The following is a 24,041-nucleotide window of genomic DNA, read 5'->3' as shown; positions in this document are numbered from 1 at the left end:
ACATGGGGGGAATGTACTAACTCCACACGGACAGTGACCCAGAGCCGGGATCGAACCTGGGACCTCGGGTGCCATGAGGCAGCAGTGCTAACCACTGGGCTACCGTGCTGCCCTTTCACTTTTTCTTAACCAATGCTCCATGGTATGGCTTTTCTTCCAGCAAAGATGAAAGAAATGTTCACTCTCTTGCCTTCTAAACCAACTGCTTCTCGCAGAGCTGTGAGAGCTGCCTTCTCTCTCACTACCTATCTTCAACTGCAATCAAATTAGCTGAGCTAAAACTTAGAAGCTCGGCCACACAAGGCCCCAGTTGCTCAGCAATGACTTAACCTTTTCTAATCTTTTATTTACTGTTCTCGCTGCAATCTTCTATAAGCACAATAGAATCATATTTACTCTTCCAGGCACAGAAACATTACAATAGACACACTTAAAACTATGCCTATTTCTAATGTTTGCAAATACAAAGATAAATCCCTTAAAACTACCTTTGTTTTCCTATCAGTAGAACAATAAATTGTGACAAGGACATAAAGAGGCTACAAAGGAACATAGATAGGTGAAGTTAATGGACAAAGATCTGGCAAACGGAGAATAATGTAGGCAAGTGTGAAGTTGTCAATTTTGGCAGGAAGAAGGAAAAAAATGTACAGCAAGTAATTAGGAAAGCTAATAGAATGTTATATTTTGCGAGGGGAATTGATTACAAGAGTAGGGAGGTTATGCTTCAGTTGTGCAGGGCATTAGTGAGACCACATCGGGAATATTGTGCACAGTATTGGTTTCTTTATTTAAAGAAAGATGTAAATGCATTAGAAGCAATTTAGCGAAGGTTAGCTAGACTTACACCAGGAATGGGAGAATTTTCTTATGAGGAAAGGTTAGGTTAGTATCCACTAGAGTTTAAAAGAGTAAGAGGCAACGATAAAAACCTTGTAAGATCCTGAGGGGTAATGACAGGGTGGACGTGGAGAGGATGTTTCTTCTTGTCGGAGAATCTGGAACTAGGGGTCGCTGTTTAAAAATAAGAGATTGCCCATTTAAGACACAGATGAGGAAAAATGTTTCCTCTCAGAGGGTCGTGAGACTCTGGAACTCTCTTCCTCAAAAGGCAGTGGAAGCAGAGACCGGCTATTTTTAAGGCAGAGCTGAATAGTTTCTTGATTAACAAGGGGGTGAAAGGTTATTGGGCATAGCAGGAATGTGGGGTTGTGGTTACAATCAGATGAACCATGATCTTATTGAATGTTGGAGCAGGCTCGAGGGGCCGAGTGGCCTATTTCTCTTAATTTGCTTGTTCATGTGTATGTAGACCTTGCTTCTTGAACTCTTGGACTGAGGAATACTTCAATCGAAAGATTGTTTAAGTATTACATTATAACAGTGCTGATGCTTCAAACGTATCATTCGCTGTAAGATGTTTGAGGCGTTCCGTGGTCATGAAGCAAGTTTTTTTACTGGATTTATGCGCAGGAATGGTTATAATGGTTGATCAATTGTTTCCGAGAGAATACAATTCTCTCAGCACGGTAGCATAGTGGATAGCACAATTGCTTCACAGCTCCAGGGTCCCAGGTTCGATTCCCGGCTTGGGTCTCTGTCTGTGCGGAGTCTGCACGTCCTCCCCGTGTGTGCGTGGGTTTCCTCCGGGTGCTCCGGTTTCCTCCCACAGTCCAAAGATGTGCAGGTTAGGTGGATTGGCCATGTTAAATTGTCCTTAGTGTCCAAAATTGCCCTTAGTGTTGGGTAGGGTTACTGGGTTATGGGGATAGGGTGGAGGTGTGGGCTTGGGTAGGGTGGTCTTTCCAAGAGCCGGTGCAGACTCGATGGGCCGAATGGCCTCCTTCTGCACTGTAAATTCTATGAAATCTATGAAATCTATGAAATATTTGGTATTTAAAAAGGAATGTTGATGCAGTTCAGGCGCCACGTGCTAATACTGAAGAAGTGCATTGAAGAAAGAGAAAGAAAAGTTCGATATAAATGTAAATTCCTTCATGGCCCCAGCATATCCCAAAGCACTGCATAGCCAATGAAGCACTTTTGAAATATAGGGCACAATCTACCGGCCGCGTCCCACCTCCCCCGAGATTCCCGACGGCCGTTATGCCTCGCGAGATCTAACCAGACCTTGCGAGACGTTGCGATCTGGATCCCGCCCACAATGGGTTGAACCCAGTCTCGCACGGCTAAGTGAATTTAAGAGCCCACTTAGCCGTGCTCGTGCCGGATCCAACGGCCGCCCGGCATCTAACGGCCTTGCCGAGGAGACCCCAACCGGGCGCCGTTCAGTACTGGTCCCCGCAACAGGTGGAATGGTACCTACGGGGGCCCCCGAGGCGATCGGAGGACTCCGGGTGGTCAGCTACCAGTTAGGGTGGCACCCCGGTACTGCTGGTGCTAGCATGGCACCTTGGCACTGTCAACCTGGCACCTGGGCCCTGACACCCTAGCGCCAACCTGGCATTGTCAAGGTGCCAAGCTAGTATTGTGTCCACGTCTGGGATCAGGCCCGGGGGTGCCCTGCCCGTGTGAGGTGAGGTGCCGGGTTGCCTGAGGACCCCCAACAGGTGCTTTGGGGAAGGGGGGTTGCAGAGATCGGGATGCATTTAAAAATGGCTTCTTGATCTCATCCTTTATTGAGGAGCTCCGCTTGCCAGAGCTCCTTAGTGCAGGAAGTGACGCTGAGTGCAGCTTCGGGGGACGTTCCCCACCGGGGCACTAAAAAAAACAGAGTGCCATTAGAGAGTGGGGTCATTCCTGGTGCTACAATTGCCAGGAACGATCCCATTATTCTCGCCCAGAACAGACTTTTTTTCTTCATTAGATCGCGCCCATAGTCATTGTTGTCATGTAAAACTTAAAGAAACTGTTCTATGATTTTAAGTTTCAGTGATCTGTTTCAGGTCCGGCCTTTGGTCCCAAGTACCAATGGAGCATTTTGCCAACTGAATGGCCATTTATGGTCTTCGTATATGTTGATCGAAGATTACCACCCTTTGGACGTGTTCACGGGACATGGGCCTCCAGCGCTAATTGTATTCTGTGATGGCACCACTGCCAGCCCTTGTAACCTTCAGTTGATGTGGCTTCAGCACAGTCTCTGCCTTCCCCAACCCTCCCACAAAATATTCTCATCTTCTCTGTTTCTAACCTACTAAGATATTGACTTCCTTTTTCTTATGCTTCAAGTGGCGGTTCTTAATATGTGAGCCTGGATATGCAGTTCAACCGTTGGCATTATCTTGTTCCAACATTCACACATGCGTTTTCCAGTAAATGTTGATCAAGAGTGTTAAGGTTTGGGAATTCTTAGGTCAATATTTCTCCTCCAATATTTCTTCTCCTTTATCCAGTGTGCCACACCTAAATTTAGGTCTTTCTGCTGCTCATGCTTACTCTGTACAGACAGCACCATCATTGACTGAACCATTTAGGAAGCTCTCAGATGAAACATGAAAATAACAGATAAGGAAAAGCCCACTGGTCCATCTGACTTGTTCCATGTGATTATGATGCCTTATGCATTACGACACAAACACTCCCGGGAAATCTCCTCGGAGAGGCAAAAAAGCTTTTCCTTCATCTGAAGGAATAGCAGGCTTGTGGAGCAGGCGACTGTCTTATGCATAAGTTCAAATCTCACCAGAGCAGTTTGTGGAATTTAAATCCAATCAACAAAATCTGGAACTAAAACTAGTAATGGTGCCATGAAGTGGCCATCAATTGTCATGAAAACACATCTGGCTCACCAATATCCCTGAAGAAAGGAAATCTGCCATCCTTACTTCAATTGGTCTCCATATCACTCCAGACCAAATCAATGGAGTTGGTTAACTTCCCTCTGAAATAGCCTAACAAGCCCCTCAGTTCAAGGGCAATTAAAGATGGGCAACAAGTGCCGGTCTTGCCAGGAAGTGACGCTAAGTGCGGCCTCGGGGGGACGTTCCCACCGGGACACTCAAAAAACACACCCCACGAAATAACTTGAAAAACCTTTGCCTATCTTGTAACAGTGACACCTAGTCCTCCCTAACCGATCCAGTTGAAATAATTGGTCCACATAAATACAGTCTAATCCTGTGAGCCTCAATTGGCCCTGCGTTTTGACCCTTGTTAGGTAACTAAGATGTTGTAAACCGGACCTTAATCTTGCAACCGTCCTCTGCACCCTTACGAAAGCGTCAACATCTTCCACCATTTGGAGGAATCAAAACGGCTACAGTATTCTAATTGAGATCTAACCAAGATCTTGTACAAGGACAAATTGGTGTGTTTTATTTTGTAGTGAATTGTCCCATGACTAAATTGAGTACCCTGACTGCTTTAGCTGTAGCTTCACAACATTGGTCATGAACCTTTAGATAATTATGAACTGTAACACCCTGGCTTTTATTTCGTCAAGGGGGCCAAGAATATTTAACTTTCTGAAATTCCTGGTGGACAATCCTGCTGGGTTACCCTCATCCTTTAACCTTGTGGTTCCTTCAAAGATTTGGTCAAGTTGACCGTCATCTTGGGGAGAAGATTCGAGCTTGCTTTCATTCTCCATCAGGATGAAACCCTCATCTGGCACCACCATTGTCCCTTCATTCCCTTCCAACACAGTCTCAGTCTGATCCAATACCGCTATGTCTCTAGCCTGCGCCTCCCCCTGTTCTGCTAATGGCAGCCTTCTCTTCCAGGCTGTGTTGTATGTCCTATAGAAGGCCTTCTTTGTCTAAGCGGCTAAGTCGGACCTGTCTTATATCTTTGAGTGTCTTGCTTATTACTGAGGTACTCTCAAATTAGTTCTTGTCTGTTTTTTCTTTTATTGAGGCCTAATAATTAGAATTGATGATAGAATGTGAGGTAAAAGGCATAACTTATTTTCAAGGCTCAATTTACATCCTTAAAGTCCATTTGTGCTTTTTTGCCTTCATGGTTTACAACAGCCTGAAAACATGTCGATGTAAATCATAGCCGCATTGTTGCTGACTGTCCATTATTCTGCATTATCATGCTGCTTCAAACTCCGGTGCTATTTTTTTTAACAGGAGGATAATGCAGTACTCGATGTGACATGGTCGGTAAAGAAATCCAATTAGTACAAATGTTAACATGCCTGGGTCTCTCCTTTTCAGAGGAGACGAAGTACAGTAGTTAAAATAAGCTACCCCCCTCCCCCTCTTTGATTTGGGGCTTTTTTTGTACTTGGAGATAAATAATCTCTTAGTGTTACTTTTGTTCTAACATGTGCAACAGTCCTATTGATGAAGTCTGGATGCGTATGGCTATCTAGGAAGGGAGGACAAGTAGGCTTTACTCTAAATGATCTGGAAAAATCTAGGCTTTAATTGCCACAGGCAATTTTTTTAGAAAGAAAATATCATTTTGTGTGTTTCTTCGTCTCTGAAATGGGAGCCAGATTCCAGATCTCTACTTCAACTCGCGTTTTAAATTTGTGGTGAGGGACGCCATGGATGAAAGGTGGGATGGTGGGCAGAGAACTGACCGCCACGTAGCTAAAATAAATTTCTCTCATCAGTAGTTTTTTTTCTCACAAAAGAATTGGCAAAGTCTTCCAGACCAGTCCAGCTATAAAGCAAGAAGCAAGCTAGTGGGAGTTAGCAATTGGGACAGTGGAAGAGTGGTATAATGAATGAATTATAACCTCACATTTCCAATCCACACCGTCAAAAATGTATGGAATGTTTGTGTCATATTAAGAAGTCTTACAACACCAGGTTAAAGTCCAACAGGTTTGTTTCAAATCACTAGCTTTCGGAGCGCTGCTCCTTCCTCAGGTGAATGAAGAGGTAGCTTCCAGAAACATATATATAGACAAAGTCAAAGATGCAAGACGATGCTTTGAATGCGAGCATTTGCAGGTAATTAGGTCTTTGCAGATCCAGAGAGCGGGATAATCCCAGGTTAAAGAGGTGTGAATTGTCTCAAGCCAGGACAGTTGGTAGGATTTCGCAAGCCCAGGCCAGATGGTGGGGCATGAATGTAATGCGACATGAATCCAAGGTCCCGGTTGAGACCGTACTCATATGTGCGGAACTTGGCTATAAGTTTCTGTTCGGCGATTTTGCGTTGTCGCGCGTCCTGAAGGCCGCCTTGGAGAATGCTTACCCGGAGATCAGAGGCTGAATGCCCTGGTGTTGTAAGACTTCTTACTATGCTCACCCCAGTCCAATGTCGGCATCTCCACATCATGTGTCACATTGACCAGAGCTTTTGTTGTCTTGCTCCTTGAACTTGCTTTCTTCTCCTCTTTCAGCTAACCGTTAATTGCAAGCCCAAGAAGAATATTCAAGATCCTTGTTTCAACTATTACAACTACCAGCCAGCGGAGCCAGACATAGATGATTCAGAATTTTCACACATTGTCGAGATTTACGATTTTCCAGCCGGATTTAAGACTGAAGATTTGCTACGAGCTTTCTCCAGTTATCAGTATGTATCCAGTCGTACTACTCAGAGAGTGGAAATGGTTTGGAGTCCTTGGATGACTGCCAAGTTAACCAGAAAAATGCCCCTCAATTGTTTCCTTGATTCATGCTGTCATTGTTTAGTGTCTCCAAGATATTATCAGTGTGGCTCCGCCTCTTGTGCAGATCATTGAGCATGTTGCAGTACACTGTGAAACAGCATATATAGGTAAAAGAGTTGCCGATTCTAATTCTGAGGCATACAGTCTGGAAGATCCCAATTTCAATTCCCGACCTAGATGGAATCATAGAATTTACAGTGCAGAGGAGGCCATTCAGCCCATCAAGTCTGCACCGGCCCTTAGGAAAAAGCACCCTACTTAAGCCCATGCCTCCACCCTATCCCTGTAACCCAGAACCCCCACCTAACCTTTTTGGATACGAAAAGCAATTTATCATGGCCAATCCACCTAACGTGCACATCTTTGGACTGTGGGAGGAAACCGGAGCACCCGGAGGAAACCCACGCAGACATGGGGAGAACGTGCAGGCTCCGCACAGACAGTGACCCAAGCCGGGAATCGAACCTGGGACCCTGGAGCTGTGAAGCAACAGTGCTAACCACTGTGCTACCGTGCTGTCCAGCTGAATTCATTTGGAACATTATAAGTGGCTGTGGTGTCCCCAGGGTAAGGACGGGAAAGGCTGGCAGAATTGATCACTGCTGACGGCCTGCGAGTGGACATTTGATGAGGACAGTATTAGATTTGGCTGTGGTTCTTTTTAAGTAGGCACTCACTGCATACACTCACATAGGAAGGATTGGAACATAGATAGGTTACCGTTAATGCAATACTCCAGCACAGCTGGACACCTTCACGATAGAGGGGGAACAGTATTAAGTTTGGTTAGGGGTCATTGCGGGGGGAGGAGTGGGAACGAGTAACAAGTTGAACAAGAGTGAACAAGTTGAGTATTATATCTTCAGAGATGTACAACAATTACCAACATCAATATTGTAATTGGAAAGTAAAACACAAAATCTTTTTCAATAATATTGAAATGGTTCCATTTCTTGTACTGTACAAAAAGGATGCTCTTCATTATCTTCAGCCACCTGTGGTGCTGCTGTATACCTACAGTATTCTTCAACTTTTAGATATATTCTGCCCTTCCAATTCTGGTCAATTTTGCTCCTCTTCCTATTCTAGTAGAATCATAGAATCTACAGTGTGGAAGTAAGCCATTCGAAGGGGCTGTTTAGCACAGGGCTAAATCACTAGCTTTGAAAGCAGACCAAGGCACACCAGCAGCACGGTTCAATTCCCGTACCAGCCTCCCCGAACAGGCGCCAGAATGTGGCGACTAGGGGCTTTTCACAGTAACTTCATTTGAAGCCTACTTGTGACAATAAGCGATTTTCATTTCATTTCATTTCATTCGGCCCTTCAAGACTGCACCGGCCCGACTTAAACACACGCCTCCACCCTATCCCTGTAACCCCACCTAATGTTTTGGACACTAAAAGGGTCAATTTAGCATGGCCAATCCACCTAATCTGTATATCTTTGGACTGTGGGAGGAAACCGGAGCACCCGGAGGAATCCCACACAGACACGGGGAGAACGTTCAGACTCCGCACAGACAGTCACCCGAGGCCGGAATTGAACCTGGGTCCCTGGCGCTGTGAGGCTGCAGTGCTAGCCACTGTGCCACCGTGCTGCCCATAATGGGTGCAGAATTCTCATCTACCATTCCCTTCCATCTTAATCTCCCTCTCCCCATCCCCCCCCCCCCTCTCTCTCTCTCTCTCTCTCTCTCTCTCTCTCTCTCTCTCTCTACTGAACAATGTTTGCTGTTGGACTCCTAGTGAAGTATCTCCCAATACCGAGCTGAAATGTGTGACTAGGTTGTGATACCTGGCATTCTGGCTTCACTCAATTTTGTCCCTGCCTTTTATGAAAGCCCTGGATGAAACCGTTGAGCGCTCCTCCCTGTGGCACAACTATGATCTGACTTGTTGGATACTGAGAGCTGAAACCCTGACTTTCCCAACTGCCGTGTGCCAATTTGAAGGGGCAATACCTTGCACTTCACTTTTGGCTAATGCATATGATTTTCTTGCTCGTACTCCATTCAGCCACTCTCTAATCTAATTGGCTACATTCAAGGTACAGCATAGACATTCGATCCAAAATAATTGAATGGTGTCATTAGTCATTTGCACCAACTATTTTCTTGTGTGATCTGATTTGCATTTAGACTGTAGCCTTTAGGACCAGGAGGCAAAACCTTTCATCAATGCACACTTGAAACTCTATGTGGCAGTTTGTTTTAATGAATGCAGTTTAGATTTGGAGGTGGATTCTTTTGAAGGTCTAGATAATTGATCCTGGAGGAAAGGCCTTCTCATCGCAATTCTGCATTAATGTGGAATTCAACAGACATTAAATATCTGACATTTTTAATATTTGAACTTAATTTTTGGCAGGTATAGTGCATGTTACAAAAAAAAAAACCTGATATTGACTCTTCATAAATCTACCATTCATCTCCTGAAGATGATTTATTATTCCATGTTTGACTGGGCTTATTGCTGTGAGGAGAAAAATTTGAAATGCTAGGCTCATTAACTTGCATCCAAAGCGACACAAGTATTTCTGACCAACGTATTGGAGGCTAACCCTTGCCTGGCCACATCAGCAGCAACTCCAAATAATTAGCACAACAAAGGATGAAACTAGAAGCTTAATAATAATTTTTATTGTCCCAAGTAGGCTTACATTAGCACTGCAATGTAGTTACTGTGAAAAGCCCCTCGTCGCCACATTCCAGCGCCTGTTCGGGTACACGGAGGAAGAATTCAGAATAACCAAATTACCAAACAGCCCATCTTTCGGGACTTGTGGGAGGAAACCCACGCAGACAACGGGGAGAACGTGCAGACTCCGCCCAGACATTGACCCAAGCCGAGAATCGAACCTGGGACCCTGGCGTTGTAAAGCAACGTCCATTAGTAAATTTGTAAAGTGGTTGGTTTTATTTCACATTTAGGTAAAATTGCGTGTGGACTGCTCCCTTTAATAGCTTGGGGATCCTTGCAGCTATATCCCTCCAGATTCGGAAATCATTTTGATTTTTTTTTACATTATTACAAGCACATAATCGTTTGAAAATTCTCTTCCTCACTAGTCATTTTTCATGAACTGATAATGGTCCAGTCACCCATTGGAATTTATACACGTGGCAAGAAAATCACTTGGAAATGGCTGATGGTTTGCTGATTTATTTACTTTGGAATCTTCATGTCCAGAATCTCTGAGAAGCCGTAAATACGACTTCCCTCGGTCTACTCAGCCATTGGCGGTGCATCTTTTTTTCTAAACCAAGGTTCCAGAATACTTTGCACTAATTTGACAGCTCTGTTCATTTTTGTATTCTTCTGTAAATACTTCCTTGCCTTCTTTTTATCTTTTAGCTGAAGCTATCCCAGTGGCTCAGCAAATGTATCTCACAAGCAGCTGACTTACCACAAGCCAAGAAGATTCAGCCTTTGATTCATAGCATTGAGCTAACTGATCCCAGATAGGTTGGCGGTAGGGGAGCCAAAGTCGGTCTCGATCTCCCTGGGTTCAGGAACAGCAACCCCTCGAGCCTGTTCCGTCTTTCAGTGTGATCATGACTGACCTATATCCTAACTAACTCCATCCACCGCTCCAAATCCTTTAATACCCTTGGCTGGCGTAGCCAACAGTCTCAGAAGTAACATGATTAAATTATCATCTGCTGCTTTTTGAGAGCTAACATACTTCCACACTTCTGCCACCCTTTGCACAAAGAACTGTTTCATCACCGTGGTGCAGCGGTTAGCACTGCTGCCTCGCGGCGCTGAGGACCCGGGTTCAATCCCAGCCCTGGGTCACTGTGTGTATGGAGTTTCACATTCTCCCGCGCCTGCGAGGGTCTCATCCCCACAACCCACCTGGTTCACTAATATCCTTTGTGGAAGGAAATCTGCCGACTTACCTGGTCTGGCCGACATGCGACTCCAGACCCACAGCGATGTGGTTGACTCTTAAATGCCCTCTGAAATGGCCGAGTAAGCCCCTCAATTGTTTCATACCGCTACAGTGTCTAAAAAGAATCAAACTGTGCCGACCGCCTGTTACCGACCTAGGCGTAAGAAACGATAACAGCACACCCAGTCCCGTCTTTCCTGCAAAGTCCTTTCTTACATGTGGGGGCTTGTGCCAAGATTTGGAGAGTACGGGCGGCACGGTGGCGCAGTGGTTAGCACTGCTGCATCACAGCGCCGAGGACTCGGGTTCGATCCCAGCTCCGGGTCACTGTCCGTGTGGAGTTTGCACATTCTCCCCATGTCTGCGTGGGTCTCACCCCCACGACCCAAAGCTGTGCAGGATAGGCGGATTGGCCATGCTAAATTGCACATTAATTGGAAAAAAATATTTGGGAACTCTAAATTTAAAAAAAGAACTGCTTTATAACCCTACCTGAATTGCGGTCCTGCTCTTGTTGATGTTCCAGCAACCCCTGCTGAAATTGTGCTGTGTGGGGGGAGGACAAAATTGAAGTGAGTGAAATTCCGAAGTCACCAGACTCTGATGTCGGGGTTGAAAGTGCTCCCAACTGAACTCAGTTGACTGGTAGATTTATCAACTAACCTGTGATACTTGAGCTGATTGATCACTGAGCACATTGTATAACATGGATGTTTATTTATCTGAGTGTGTTGGAAGGTTGCCTGACTCCAGTTGAAGCTTGCCACTTAAAAAGCCGCATCAGATTTTCACCTGTGAATATAGGGGATACTCTTCTTTTGAATATTTACATTTATTGATCACCTTATCATATCAAAACATTTCAAAATAGTCCACACAATGAATTATTACTGGAATACTTACCTGGGGAAGCGCAAAGCCAGAAGCTTCTTGCAATTGGGTCGGTTGTTGAAACCAAGGTAAAACATTTTGGGAATGCACAGCAGTTGAGTTAACATCTGTAAGGACTGCAGCTTGCATTTATAAAGAGCCTTTAACATGAACAATGTCCCTCTAACGAGCTTCGCAGGAGCGTTATAAAGAAAAGTATTACACCGAGCCTCATTAGGATATATTTGGGGAGATGACCAAAGAGGTGAGTTTAAAGACAGGTCTTAAAAGAGGAGAACAAGGCAGAGAGGTTTAGGGAGGGAATTCCGGAGTTAAGAGTCCGGCAACTATAAGCATGACTACCATTGAGAGAGCAATAAAAATCAGGATGCCCAAGAGGCGGGAATTGGAGGAGTGCAGATATCCTAGAGGGTTGTAAGGCTTGAGGAGATTGCAGGAATAGCTGGTGGCAAATCTACAGTGAGATTTGAAAACATAGGTCAAATTAACATTTAACTGTCGAGCTCATTAGAACTCTTAATTAGCAGTTGTTTTTTTAGGTGATTTTGACTAAAGGAATATTGCAGGATGGTAAATTTCTGCTCTTTGGATCACAAATCTAATCAAAGGAACTGGAAGACAGTCCCCTGGTTTTCATACCATATTCAAGGTACAATGCAGCAGTCCACCGAGTATTGCATTGGAGTATCAGCCTAGGTTATGAGTTGAAACTTGGGATAGGGGCTCCATAAGACATAGGAACAGAATTAGGCCACAGAGCCCATTGAGTCTGCTCCGCCATTCAATCATGGCTGATAGTTTTCTCATCCCCATTATCCTGCCTTCTCCCCATAACACCTGATCCCCTTATTAATCAAGAACCTACCTATATCTGTCTTAAAGACACTCGGTGATTTGGCCTCCACTGCCTTCTGCGGCAAAGAGTTCCACAGATTCACCACCCTCTGACTGAAGAAATTCCTCCTCATCTCTTCTGTTTTGAAGGATCGTCCCTTTAATCTGAGATTGTGTCCTCTGGTTCTAGTTTTTCCTACAAGTGGAAACATCGTCTCCATGTCCACTCTACTCAGGCCTCGCAGTATCCTGTAAGTTTCAGTAAGATCCCCCCTCATCCTTCTCAACTCCAACAAGTACAGACCCAGATTCCTCCACTGTTCCTCATACGACAAGCTCTTTGTTTAGACAATGTAGGCTCAAATGTACAAGCCGTTAATCCAGGGCAGTAGGTTTGCCAATTGTTTAAATTCTGAAGTGAGCTCTTGAAAATCTTGAATCTAAGCACAAAAGACCCGCAAAGTTTAGCACACTGGGCTAAATCGCTGGCTTTTAAAGCAGACCAAGGCAGGCCAGCAGCACGGTTCAATTCCTGTACCAGCCTCCCCGAACAGGCGCCGGAATGTGGCGACTAGGAGCTTTTCACAGTAACTTCATTTGAAGCCTACTTGCGACAATAAGCGATTTTCATTTATTCATTTCATTTCATTAAATTGACAGCTTTTCCTTAACAAAGTCACAGGGATTACTGGTGAGAAGTCCACATTGTATACTGATACAATAGTGAATGCTCCTTTGTTTATTTTTGGAGTAAGGCATTAAATTCCAACCATGTAACATGGAACTGGAGTCAGACATAGGCCGGACCAAGTAGGGAGTAGCAAGTTGGTTTCTTTGAGAATCTTTCATAGACAACCAGTTGGGTTTTGCAATAATCTGGCTGCTCTCACGCTAAGTATTTCCCAGATACCAATGCACAAATTATCAGAGTTATTGAATTCAGATTCTGGGCTGCTAGCCCATTATTATAACCACCATATCATTGTGCCCTGTATGAGGCAGGTATGGGTGGGTAAAACTCACTGGAACTCGTAAATTGTTGCTCCCTCACAAGAATCTCCCCCTGAATTTTCATGCTGCTTACATGGCCTTTTAAATCTTTTTGTGTCTGAGGCTAAAATACCCAGCTTGCTTGGAATTAAGTAAAACTTTACATTTTAAAGTCAGCCTCGAGGAATACAAAAGCTATGGTTTATTTTGTAGCCGATATTAAAGTACTCCAGGATATTTATATGGAAGCAAATCCTGGTTTAAAATGGTCTTTAGTGTTGCCTCTGCACAGCGTAAAGAGAGGTGTAATATTAAATAAATTGGTTTATTAAGCTGTCATCAGAAGGCAGTTTAGTGGAAGAACGTCCCTTCATCTTTACACATGGAACAGAATTGCCCCCTTCCTGCCCCTTTTCACTGCTTTTCCTGAGGTGAAGTAATTTCAATAAATTACTCATTTTCTTCCTGCGTAATGACTCTAAATATTAGCAAAAGTGCCCATGTACTTTGACTGGAACACTGGTCACCAATCATCACCACGGTTGCTGCCCTTTTGTTTTTTTTGTCTGCCAAACATCAGGGAATACATGGTGTAGCTGCCGATTTGCACTCCAGTTCTGGTCTTAAGGTGATCACTTGTAGCCTGCTCTCTCCTCCTTATTTCCTTCACCCTATCAATGTCCAATTGGAGTTTAATTCAATGGGGTGAACTTAACCAGGCTGCTACCTTGTGCCAGAGGAAATACAGCAAAAAACAACATCGAGCTCAAAAGGTGACAGGTGATGGGAGACATTGCGAGGGATCTACATGTGGCAAACTAACAGTTAACCCAGAGCCCGTGACTCAAGTTAAATTGCACAAATGTCTTACAAGGGGACATGAAGGTAAACTAGTAAAAGGCAACGATACTAATGTCAGCATGCACAAATCGTGATTAATATGTGGAATGCCTGGTTGGGTACTGGAGGCAAAAGCTTTCAAAGTACTCAAGAGCTTGTTAGCTGTAATGATGGAGGAGAGAGCACAAGCTTAAATGCAAGAAGGACATATATGGGTCGATTGGCATCCCTTATCAGTAATTACTATTCACCTTTTGTGACCTACAAGGATTGTTGTCTGACTTTACAACTTTGCCCACAAGCTTTGTTACACTGTAGAGCTTAAAACTGTTGTCTTGGTATTTGAGATTTAGATCCTAGTGTGAAGGAATCATCAGTAAATGCAGTGTTCAGTATTCACAGCCCTGACTGAATCTAAATCGACACTTCAGTACAAATTTAGCAGCAACCTGCAATGTTCAAGCTCCCATTTCCAGGTCCAGGGCAATGTTAACTGAGCCCATGATGCCACTCAAAGAAGAGAAAGGAATCTTCTTAATAGTCTGGCCGGCCTCCTTCCCTCAGCCAGCTAAACCAAAAATAGTTGTTTGCCTCCTTGCTGGTTTATGGAACGTTGCCGCATACGAAGCAGCTGCTGCCATCAGCAGTTGCCAATTGCAAAGCGATTCATCGTGAAGTATTTTTGAGTGCTGATAAGGTGCTACATCAATGCAAGTCTGGCTTTTCTAATCAAGCTGTATTGTGCATTGCACTGAATTGCATGCCATTATGATTGGGGGTTACAAGTTCAGCATTCAGTTGTGCAAAATTAATTTCTAAATGCCTTGTAATTATGCCATTACTTCAATAATCAAATTCATTGCTGTCGCAGTGTACCACTTTGTTACACTTGTGCTAGGAGGAAGATAATCAGATTTGACAATTCCAGCTGTATTGCCCTGCCTGTGAAGTTTTCATGTCTATCTGTTGCTAATTACTTCTTTTCACATCTCCAAGGCTTATAACTATGATTTTTTTTTTTTTTTTGTCAAAATTGTGCCTTTCTCTCATTTTCTCTTTGTTTGTTTTCCATCTTGTGAAGCACATTATTTGCTGTTAAGGTGGATGACCGGCTGGCAAAGCTCTTGATATACAAGCCATTTCTAACCTTCCTGAATGATTCTCCCCGTGAGGACCTGGTGTGTGTGTGTGTGTGTGTGTGTGTGGAACAATGTCTAAATTCCAATTTGGCTCACTGTTTGACTCCAAAATTTCTCCCTCCCTCTCTCTTTTCCTGTGCTTCCCCAGACTTGGGGTACAGTCCCACTGGCCACTCGCCTGTACTTTTTTCCCAGCTGGCCTCTCCTTGTATGAGGCTAGCCAGTCTGTGTTTGTACGTACTCAGGCCTGAGCCAATTCTGTCCTTGCCTACACAGCCCTGGCTGATTTCCCCTTCCCTAGCCCAGAGTGCTGAGAGCAATTAGCCGCTAGCTTAGTTGGAAGCAAGTAATTTAATACAAGCTGAGAATAAAACCAGGCACTTTCTGAGCAATCTGGCACAGCTGCAGGTTGCCTTTGTTAACGTGACACTTGCCTTTTTGTCCACATGGATCTGTATAATTCTGAACAGCTTTGATTCTAATTGTTATCTCATTTCCTTTCGCAAGGGATTGGACTCTGGTAACTGAGTGCTCTTTTTCTGATAGGAAAAAGGGATTCGATATCAAATGGGTGGATGACACACATGCTTTAGGCTTGTTTTCAAGTGCAATTGCAGGTATGTTTTGAATTTGCATTGAATTATAATGAAAAGTTACATTTTCTTCCCTTCACCGCACCAAGAAATTATCTTCTGAATTTGGTATCCTAAAACAATTGTGCATGTGGTCAGTGGCATCGTGACCATTACATTTTGTTTAGTGCTTCCGGTTCTCGGTGGTTGCCCTTTCTCTAATTGAAGGCCCAGTAAGAAGTCTCACAACACCAGGTTAAAGACCAACAGGTTTATTTGGAATCACGAGCTTTCAGAGCGTAGCTCCTTCATCAGGTGAGTGAGTTAAACCTGTTGGACTTTAACCTGGTGTTGTAAGACTTCTTACTGTGCTCACCCCAGTCCAACGCCGGCATCGCCCCATCAAGGCTCTAATTAAAGGTAGCAGTCTGATAAATCCCTCTCATTTGAAGTGTTTCCGTGGCGACCTTCTTAAAAACGTCTGCCACGATCTCCCATTGCTGAGCAATTTTGCTACTTTATGTAAGTGCAGCTTCATTTATGTTTTTGCTTCCATTCTCTTTGCATCAACACATACCCTTGCTTCTAATCAGCTCTGTTTTCCCATCTTCTCCTTTCTCTCACGCCTCAGGAGGGGGCGAGAGATCGAGATATTGCAGGTTTGAAACACCAGGACCATTGCTGTTTCCTAACTCCCAGCATGTTGCCTGTCACTGAGAAGGAGAATGGGACCAGGATACTGTTTGACAGGGGCCACATGGATTTTTGCATTTGAAAAAAAAACATTCCCTTGTCTATGCCCCCATTTTTGATGTTGTACATTTGTACATGTGTGTGTGTGTGTGTGTCGATATGTGTTACAGGTTGAGCATCCCTTATCCAAAATTCCGAAAAATTCCAAAATCTACACTTTTTGTCGAGCGCCAAAGTGATGTTACAAGTCCCCGGGCAATGCGCAGGTCCCAACGCACCGCACATGCGCAGTTCCCAACGCACCGCACATGCGCAGTTCCCAACGCGTGGCAGTTGCACATTAAATTCTGAAATCCGAAAAATTCCAAAATCCGATACAAACTCGGCCCCAAACATTTCGGATAAGGGATGTTCAACCTGTGGTAAGAAAGGAAAATAGCTAGGAAGTAGGGGGTGGGGAGAAAACCCTCCCAGTCTGGTGAAATGTATCATTTTAATTTGGAAGCAATGCTGATTTCACAGAAGGTTATTTGAAAGTTGCATGAGTTATATCAGCTGTTGTTTACTGATAACAAGATTGTGCCTGACGTTGTAAATAACTGTTTCCGATTCTTGTCATTTATTTTTACTCTTATTTTTCCCAAGCAACATGTGTAAAGTGACTAACGAGTCTTCACTTTATCATGTTTTCTTCAGAGAATGGTTTTGCACTTGTCAAGCTGAATGATGGCAGTGGTGAAAAATCGAGCACACTTTCCTTTTGCTTTGTTCTGTCAAAGGTGAATTTGCATTAACGGAGTACCATAAGCGATAGATGAGCAGAGCTGCTTCCTTCACCAGCCCTCAATACTATAAATAGTCCCCAAGCAAGCCACCCACGTTTTCATGAGTCGTACGAGCGAGGGTCAGGTCTTTAGACAAACATAAAAGCCGAGATTAGGATTCCTTTCTCTGCAGGAAACTGGAATCATGGGTCTTCAGCCTGGATTGGAACATTGGTAGAAAGGGAAGCAGATTGGAGAGCTGCTTGCAGAGGACATAGATTTCTGTCTGATCACTGCTCCTTCAGATTACTCCCTAAAATGTAAGAAGCATTTCTCAGAACTTAAGAACAGAAATGGGTCATTTAGCCCTTGACCCCTTCCTCCATTCAATCAAACCATGGTTGAGCCTTGCTCTTAGCTCTATTTAGCTGCCTTGGCTCCTTGTCCCTTTAATGTCATCATAGAATTTACGTGTACAGAAGGAGGCCAATCGGCCCATCGAGTTGACACCAGCCCCTGAAAGAGCCTACACCTCCACCCTATCCCCGCAACCCCGCCTAACCTTTGGACACCACGGGGCAATTTAGCGTGACCAATCCACCTAACCTGCACAATTTTGGACTTTTGGGGAAAAAACTGGAGCACCCGGAGGAAACCCACGCAGACACTGGGAGAACGTGCAGACTCCGCACAGGCAGTGACCCAAGCAGGGAATCGAACCGGGGACCCTGGCGCAATGAAGCAACAGTGCTAACCACTGTGCCATCGTGCCCCCCATATATCCTTGCCTATCAAAATCTATAGATCGTCATTTTGAAAATTTCAATTGACACCCAGCCTCAGCAGTTTTATGAGGAAGATCCTTCCGTATTTCTCCTATTCTTTGAGTGAAGAAGTATTTCCTGACATCACCTAATTTCACGGTTATGTCCCCTTGTTTTGGACCTCCCCGCCAGAGGAAATAGTTTTGCTCTATCGAGCATAACAACTCCTTTAATCATCTTAAACATTTCAATTAAATCAGCTGCAGCTTGTTGCCGATGGTGTAAAGTTTCCTGCCATTCTCCTCCCCCACTCGCACCCACCCGCATGCTGAAATCCCAACCTGCGAGTTTTCTTCATCTGTACCAATCATAATTTAGCCAATTTCAGCACCAGTCAGCCTTGTCGTATTAATTAGTGTCGAACTGAAATGGATCGTGACTGCTTCTTTTATGCAGTACCCACACAGGCAGCACGCAGAGAGAGAAATTGGGGTTTATGTGCTGGCTGCAGAGCTAGGCATTGGAGCTAAATGAACGCGAAGGCACCCTGGCTCCTGTCCCTTCTCTGGAGAAGCATTGCTCCAATTTGCAATATTATGGCAATGAATATAAGCTAACAGATGGCTGTCAGGTATCTGCAGAACCATATTTCAATTGGGTGGACATAAATTGTAACGGTGCCGTGTTTGTGCAGTTTACTAGCAGTAGCAGAATGCAGGTTCTGTCACAGGCATAACTTTACTTCTTCCCCAATGACTGGCCTGAATAGTAAGTGGCGATGCACTGAGCTACTCCTCTGAAATCATCTGCATTACAGCAGAAGGATTAAAGCAAAACTGAAAATATTAAATTGGCACAGCAGAAATATGAAAGATAGATTCGAAACAATGTGAGAAGATTGACCTCCAACAACCACAAACTTTGTGCTTGGTACGACCCCAGCCATGGGCACCATAATGGCGCAGTGGTTAGCACTGCTGCCTCACAGCAGAGAGGACCTGGCCCTGGGCCACTGACCGTGTGGAGTTTGCACATTCTCCCCGTGTATGCTTGGGTCTCACCCCCACAACCCAAAAGGATGTGCAGAGTAGGTGAATTGGCCACGCTAAATTGCCCCTTAATTGGAAAAATAAGAATTGGGTACTCTTTTTATAAAAAAAAAAAAAAAAACTTTTTAAATGGTATGACCCCAGCTAACGGAGAGTTTCCCCCCCCCGATTCCCATTGACCTCAGTTTTGCCATGCCATACTCGGTCAAATGATGGCTTGATGTCAAGTGCACCACTGAAATTCAGCTCATTTGCCCATGTTTGGAGTAAGACTAAGTTACCCTGGCAAAACCTAAACTGAGCATCAGCGAGCAGGTTATTGCTGAGTAAGTGCCGCTTGATAGCACTGCCGATGACACTTTCCAGTTGATCAAGCGCAGACTGATGGGGCAGTAATTGGCCAAGTTGGATTTGTCCTGCTTTTTCTGTACAAGACCTACCTGGGCAATTTTCCACATTACCGGGTAGGTGCCAGTGTTGTAGCTGGAACAGCTTGGCTAGGGGCTCAGCTAGTTCTGAAGCACGTCTTCTGTACTATTGCCAGAATGTTGTCAGCTCCCATAGCCTTTCCAGTATCCAGTGCCTTCAGCCCTTTCTTGATATCACAGGGAACAGATCAATTTGGCTGAAGTCTGACATCTGAGATGTTGGGGCCCTCAGGAGGAGGCCAAGATGGATCATCCATTCGGCAGTTCTGGCTGAAGACAGCTGCAAATGCTTCAGCCTTGTCTTTTGCACTGATGTGCTGGGCTCCTCTATCATTGAGGATGGGATATTTGTCGAGCCTCCTCCTCCCCTGAGTTATTTAATTGTCTACTGCTATTCCCAACTGGATATGGTGGGGCCGCAGAACCTGGATCTGATCTGTTGGTTGTAAGGCCACTGAGTTTTGTCTATTACTTGCTGCTTATGCTGTTTGACATTCAGGCAGTCCTGGGTCGTAACTTCACCAGGTTAACCCCTCATTTTTAGATGTGTTTAGTGCTGCTCCTGACATGCCCTCCCGCACTCTACATTGAACCAGGGTTGATCGTCCTGCTTGATGGTAATGGTAAGAGTGCGGGATATGCCGGGCCATGAGGTTACAGATTGTGGTTATATCACGCTGCAGCTGAGGGTGCACAGCGCCTCTCGGACATCCAGTTTTGAGTTGTTAGATCTGTTCGAAGTCTCTCTCATTTAGCATGAAACACTCAACTCATTTAGAAGGTACCTGGATCTACATCTGAAGTGCTACAGACCAGGTGATGGAAAGTGGGATTAAAATGAGCGGTTAGTTTACTTTTTGCTGGTACAGCACAATGGACTGAATGACCCCTTTAAGCGCTGAAACCTTTCTCTGATTGTATGATTCTGTGGGAATAGTGTCACGCAATCACAGGGTATCCGCAATGTGAGGTCAGGACGTCATCTCCACTAGGACTGTGCAGTGGTCACTATTACTAATACTGTAATGGACAGATGCATCTGCCGCAGGTAGATTGGTGAGAACGAGGTCAAGTAGCTTTTTCTCTCTTGTTAGTTTCCTCTTTACCTGCCAAAGACACAGTCTAGCAGATATGTCCTTTAGGACTTGGCCAGTTCGGTCAGTAATGGTGCTACCGAGCCATTCTTGGAAATCGATATTTAAATCCCCCACCCAGGGTATATTCTGTGTTCTTGTCACCCTCAGTGCTTCCTCCAAGTGGTGTTCAACATAGAGGAGTATTGATAGTATTGGGTGGCACTGTAGCACAATGGTTAGCACTGTTGCTTCACAGCGCCAGCTTCCCAGGTTCGATTCCCAGCTTGGGTCACTGTCTGTGCGGAGTCTGCATGTTCTCCCTGTGTCTGCGTGGGTTTCCTCCGGGTGCTCCGGTTTCCTCCCACAAGTCCCGAAAGACGTGCTGTCAGGTGAATTGGACATTCTGAATTCTCCCTCAGTGGACCCGAACAGGCTCCGGAGTGTGGCGACTAGGGGATTTTCACAGTAACTTCATTGCAGTGTTAATGTAAGCCTACTTGTGACAGTGAAGATTATTATTAAGGTGGGGGGTTGGTAATCAGCAGGACGCTCTCTTGCCCACATTTGACCTGATGCCATGAGATTTCATGGCTCTGGAGCCAACATTGAATATTTCCAGGACAACTCCCTCCCAACTGTAAAGCACTACGCTGCCACCTCTGGTGGGTCTGTCTTGTCAGTGGGGCATACACAGGGATGGTAATAGTGCTGCTAGGGATATTGTCTGTAAGGTATGAGTCGGAGTATGACTGTCAGGCTGTTGCTTGCTTAGTCTGTAGAACAGCTTTCCAAATTTTTTTCTTCCAATTAAGGGGCAATTTAGCATGGCCAATCAACCTATTCTGCACATCTTTTTGGGTTGTGGGGGTGAGACCCACGCAGACACTGGGAGAATGTGCAAACTCCACATGGACAGTGACCCGGGGCTGGGATCGAACCCGGGTCCTCGGCGCTGTGATGCAACAGTGCTAACCACTGCACCACCGTGCCGCCCGTACTCTCCAGATTTTGGCCCAAGCCCCCACACGTAAGTAAGGACTTTGCTGGGGTGACGGGACCGGGTGTGCTGTTATCATTTCTGATGCCTAGGTCGATAGGCGGTTGGCGCAGTTTCATTCTTTTTAGACACTGTAGCGGTTTGAAACAATTGAGGGGCTTACTCGGCCATTTCAGAGGGCATTTAAGAGTCAACCACATCGCTGTGAGTCTGGAGTCTCGTGTGGGCCAGACCAGGTAAGAACGGCAGATTTCCTTCCGCAAAGGATATTAGTGAACCAGGTGGGTTTTTACGACAACCAACAATTATTCTGAGGTCATCGTTGGACTAACTTTTCAATTCCGTATTTATTTATTAACTGAATTTAAACTCCACCAGCTGGCATGGTGAGATTTAAACCCTTGTCGCCAGAACATTAACCTAGGCTTCTGGATTCCAGGTCCAGTGATGTCATCTCTGTGCCAACGCCCTTCCTTTGTAAGATAAACATACAAGGGAGAAATAGAAGGATGTGCTGATAGGAGGTGATGACGCAGGATGGCAGGAGGCTCCTGCAGGGCATCAAAACTGGCAGAGACCAGAAGGGCTGAATGGCCTATTTCTGTGCTGTACGGTCTGTGTAAAGACCGTAGCTGAAACAGAAACCTCTTTCTCTGTTGGACATGGACTGACCTGCTCCGGTACAGTATATCCTTCCCACTCAACCTTCCAACGGCCGATCATATTCAACAGCCACCTGTCTTCCTTTTGACCAGTAAGAAGACACCAAGTTGAAGAACTTTTAATCTTGCAGTTGAAAACACATACCCTCAGACTTGCTGCTGACATAAGCAATATTTGCATCTGAGGAACCTCGTGAATGCAGGAGATATGATAAGGAGTTACAATAATTTCCATTCCCACGAGTGGTGTGACCTGAGGGAGAATGCTAGTCAGTGCCATGAGTAAGATTTTTTTTTAATGTGGTTCTCCAACTTCTCTTCTGTTTAATTAATTAAAACAGCAACTTTGCTGTTTATGTTAATTTTAAATGCCAACTATATTGATGTGGAGATTCTGCAATGATCATTGTACAGTCTTCGTTTCTCCAGGTGAGTTTTTCTGGCTTGTTTCAGTATTTCTCCCACACAGCACCCGTGGTCCCTTCCAAAACGAGTGCTTATCTCTGTAATCCAAAGTGTTACTGGGTATGCACAATATCCAGCAATGTACCATTGTCCATGGTCAAATAGAATATTCCTGTTACTGTAATTTGCTTACTGGAGCCTTCTTGAATTCACGAGCCTTCTTAAATTCTCTAAAATTAAAGCAGGTTTGTTGAAAGTAAAAATTCAAGAGGAAAAGATCGCGCTGGCAGATTTAACTTCCTACTCTGGTTCGCAAAGTAACAAAATGCTTTGCTGACACTTGAATCTTAATCCGTGTTCACAAAATATTTTATGGATGAGATCACTTTTACCCCATATGAGGCTTTCACTAAAGTGCTTTCTAATTAATGGAATATGGAAGCCTGGAATGCAGGTTGCAGAATGTATTTCTGCCTGAACGTGGGGCAATCTGCTCATTCCTCCCAACAGGTGAGACTTGCAGGACACCTCTTGCCTGAGTAAGAGCCACTTTAGAATTGCTCCTCATCGGTCAAATTGAATTCGTACCTCACCAGTATCTGCAGCAGCCAGTCGAACCCCGGGTTCCCCCCCAGGCCTGAGTGCACATTAGATGCTCGGTGCAAATTCCATTTTGACCAAGGCACTCGATTGATAGAAATAAGATGGCAATTCACAGAAAAAAGAACAAGCAGCTGGTTCCTACTTTAGGCACATCCACTTTTAATGAGCTTTACTACAAAATGGATTTGTACAAGTGAAATTCTTTGTCTCTATAACCTGGGCTCACACAGTGTCAGCCTCCTGACTCCAGTGAACACGCAAGCCCATGGATGGTGCCTGGCGATGCTGATATTCTCTAGCAAGTCAGCCTATCCTGCAACAATCGTTTTGAAGTGGCTACCGACATTCCAGAAAATACAGTAATTATGATTGGAAACGTGATTAACTCTCCGATGCACCACAATTTAGCATCAGTTTAGAATCCATACAATCCTCACAGTGCAGAAGGAGGGCATTTGGCCCATCAAGTCTGGAACCGACCCACCCAATGAGCTCTCTACCTCGGCCCACACCTCCCACCCTATTCCCCCGTGACCCTGCGCACTGATCATGGCCCATCCACCTAGCCTGCACATCTTCCTTGAGTTGAATGTTAAAGAATAACACATGGTTCGCCCAGTGTCCCCGCCAACATTCCCTCTTTAACAAAAGAGAGTAAATGGTCATTGTTACTTGCAGGAAGAATCGGCAGCTGGATTTGCCCATGGTTGGGAACAGTAATTCATTCTGTCAATTGCTTTGAGACGTTTTGGTGAAGTGATTGAAAACTACATAGTTACACATTATTTCTCTCCTTTCCTGACGCAGAGATGATTGGCTGAATGGCCACCTTCTGCACCATAACATTTCTGTGATACCCCAAAATCCCACATGGTTTCTTCTCCATTTCTCCTTTCACA

The 24,041-nt window shown here is 44.7% G+C and overlaps 1 protein-coding gene across 7 annotated transcripts in view; it reads left to right on the top strand.

Annotated features, from left to right (window-relative positions):
- The window catches only part of r3hcc1l (R3H domain and coiled-coil containing 1-like), a 201,825-nt gene that overhangs the window by 126,342 nt on the left and 51,442 nt on the right, over positions 1 to 24,041 (top strand). For 6 of the 7 annotated variants that reach the window (XM_072479628.1, XM_072479626.1, XM_072479625.1 and 3 more), the window contains 2 exons: positions 6,266 to 6,441; positions 15,676 to 15,746. In XM_072479628.1, coding sequence (XP_072335729.1) covers positions 6,266 to 6,441; positions 15,676 to 15,746 — 247 coding nt within the window. The remainder of the gene's footprint in view (positions 1 to 6,265; positions 6,442 to 15,675; positions 15,747 to 24,041) is intronic. The other variant, XM_072479630.1, reaches the window with a different exon arrangement.

This window comes from Scyliorhinus torazame, chromosome 16 (assembly GCF_047496885.1).
Source record: "Scyliorhinus torazame isolate Kashiwa2021f chromosome 16, sScyTor2.1, whole genome shotgun sequence".
NCBI lineage: Eukaryota > Metazoa > Chordata > Chondrichthyes > Carcharhiniformes > Scyliorhinidae > Scyliorhinus > Scyliorhinus torazame.
The sequence above is the reverse complement of the archived record's forward strand: the minus strand, read 5'-3'. Positions and strand labels throughout refer to the sequence as shown.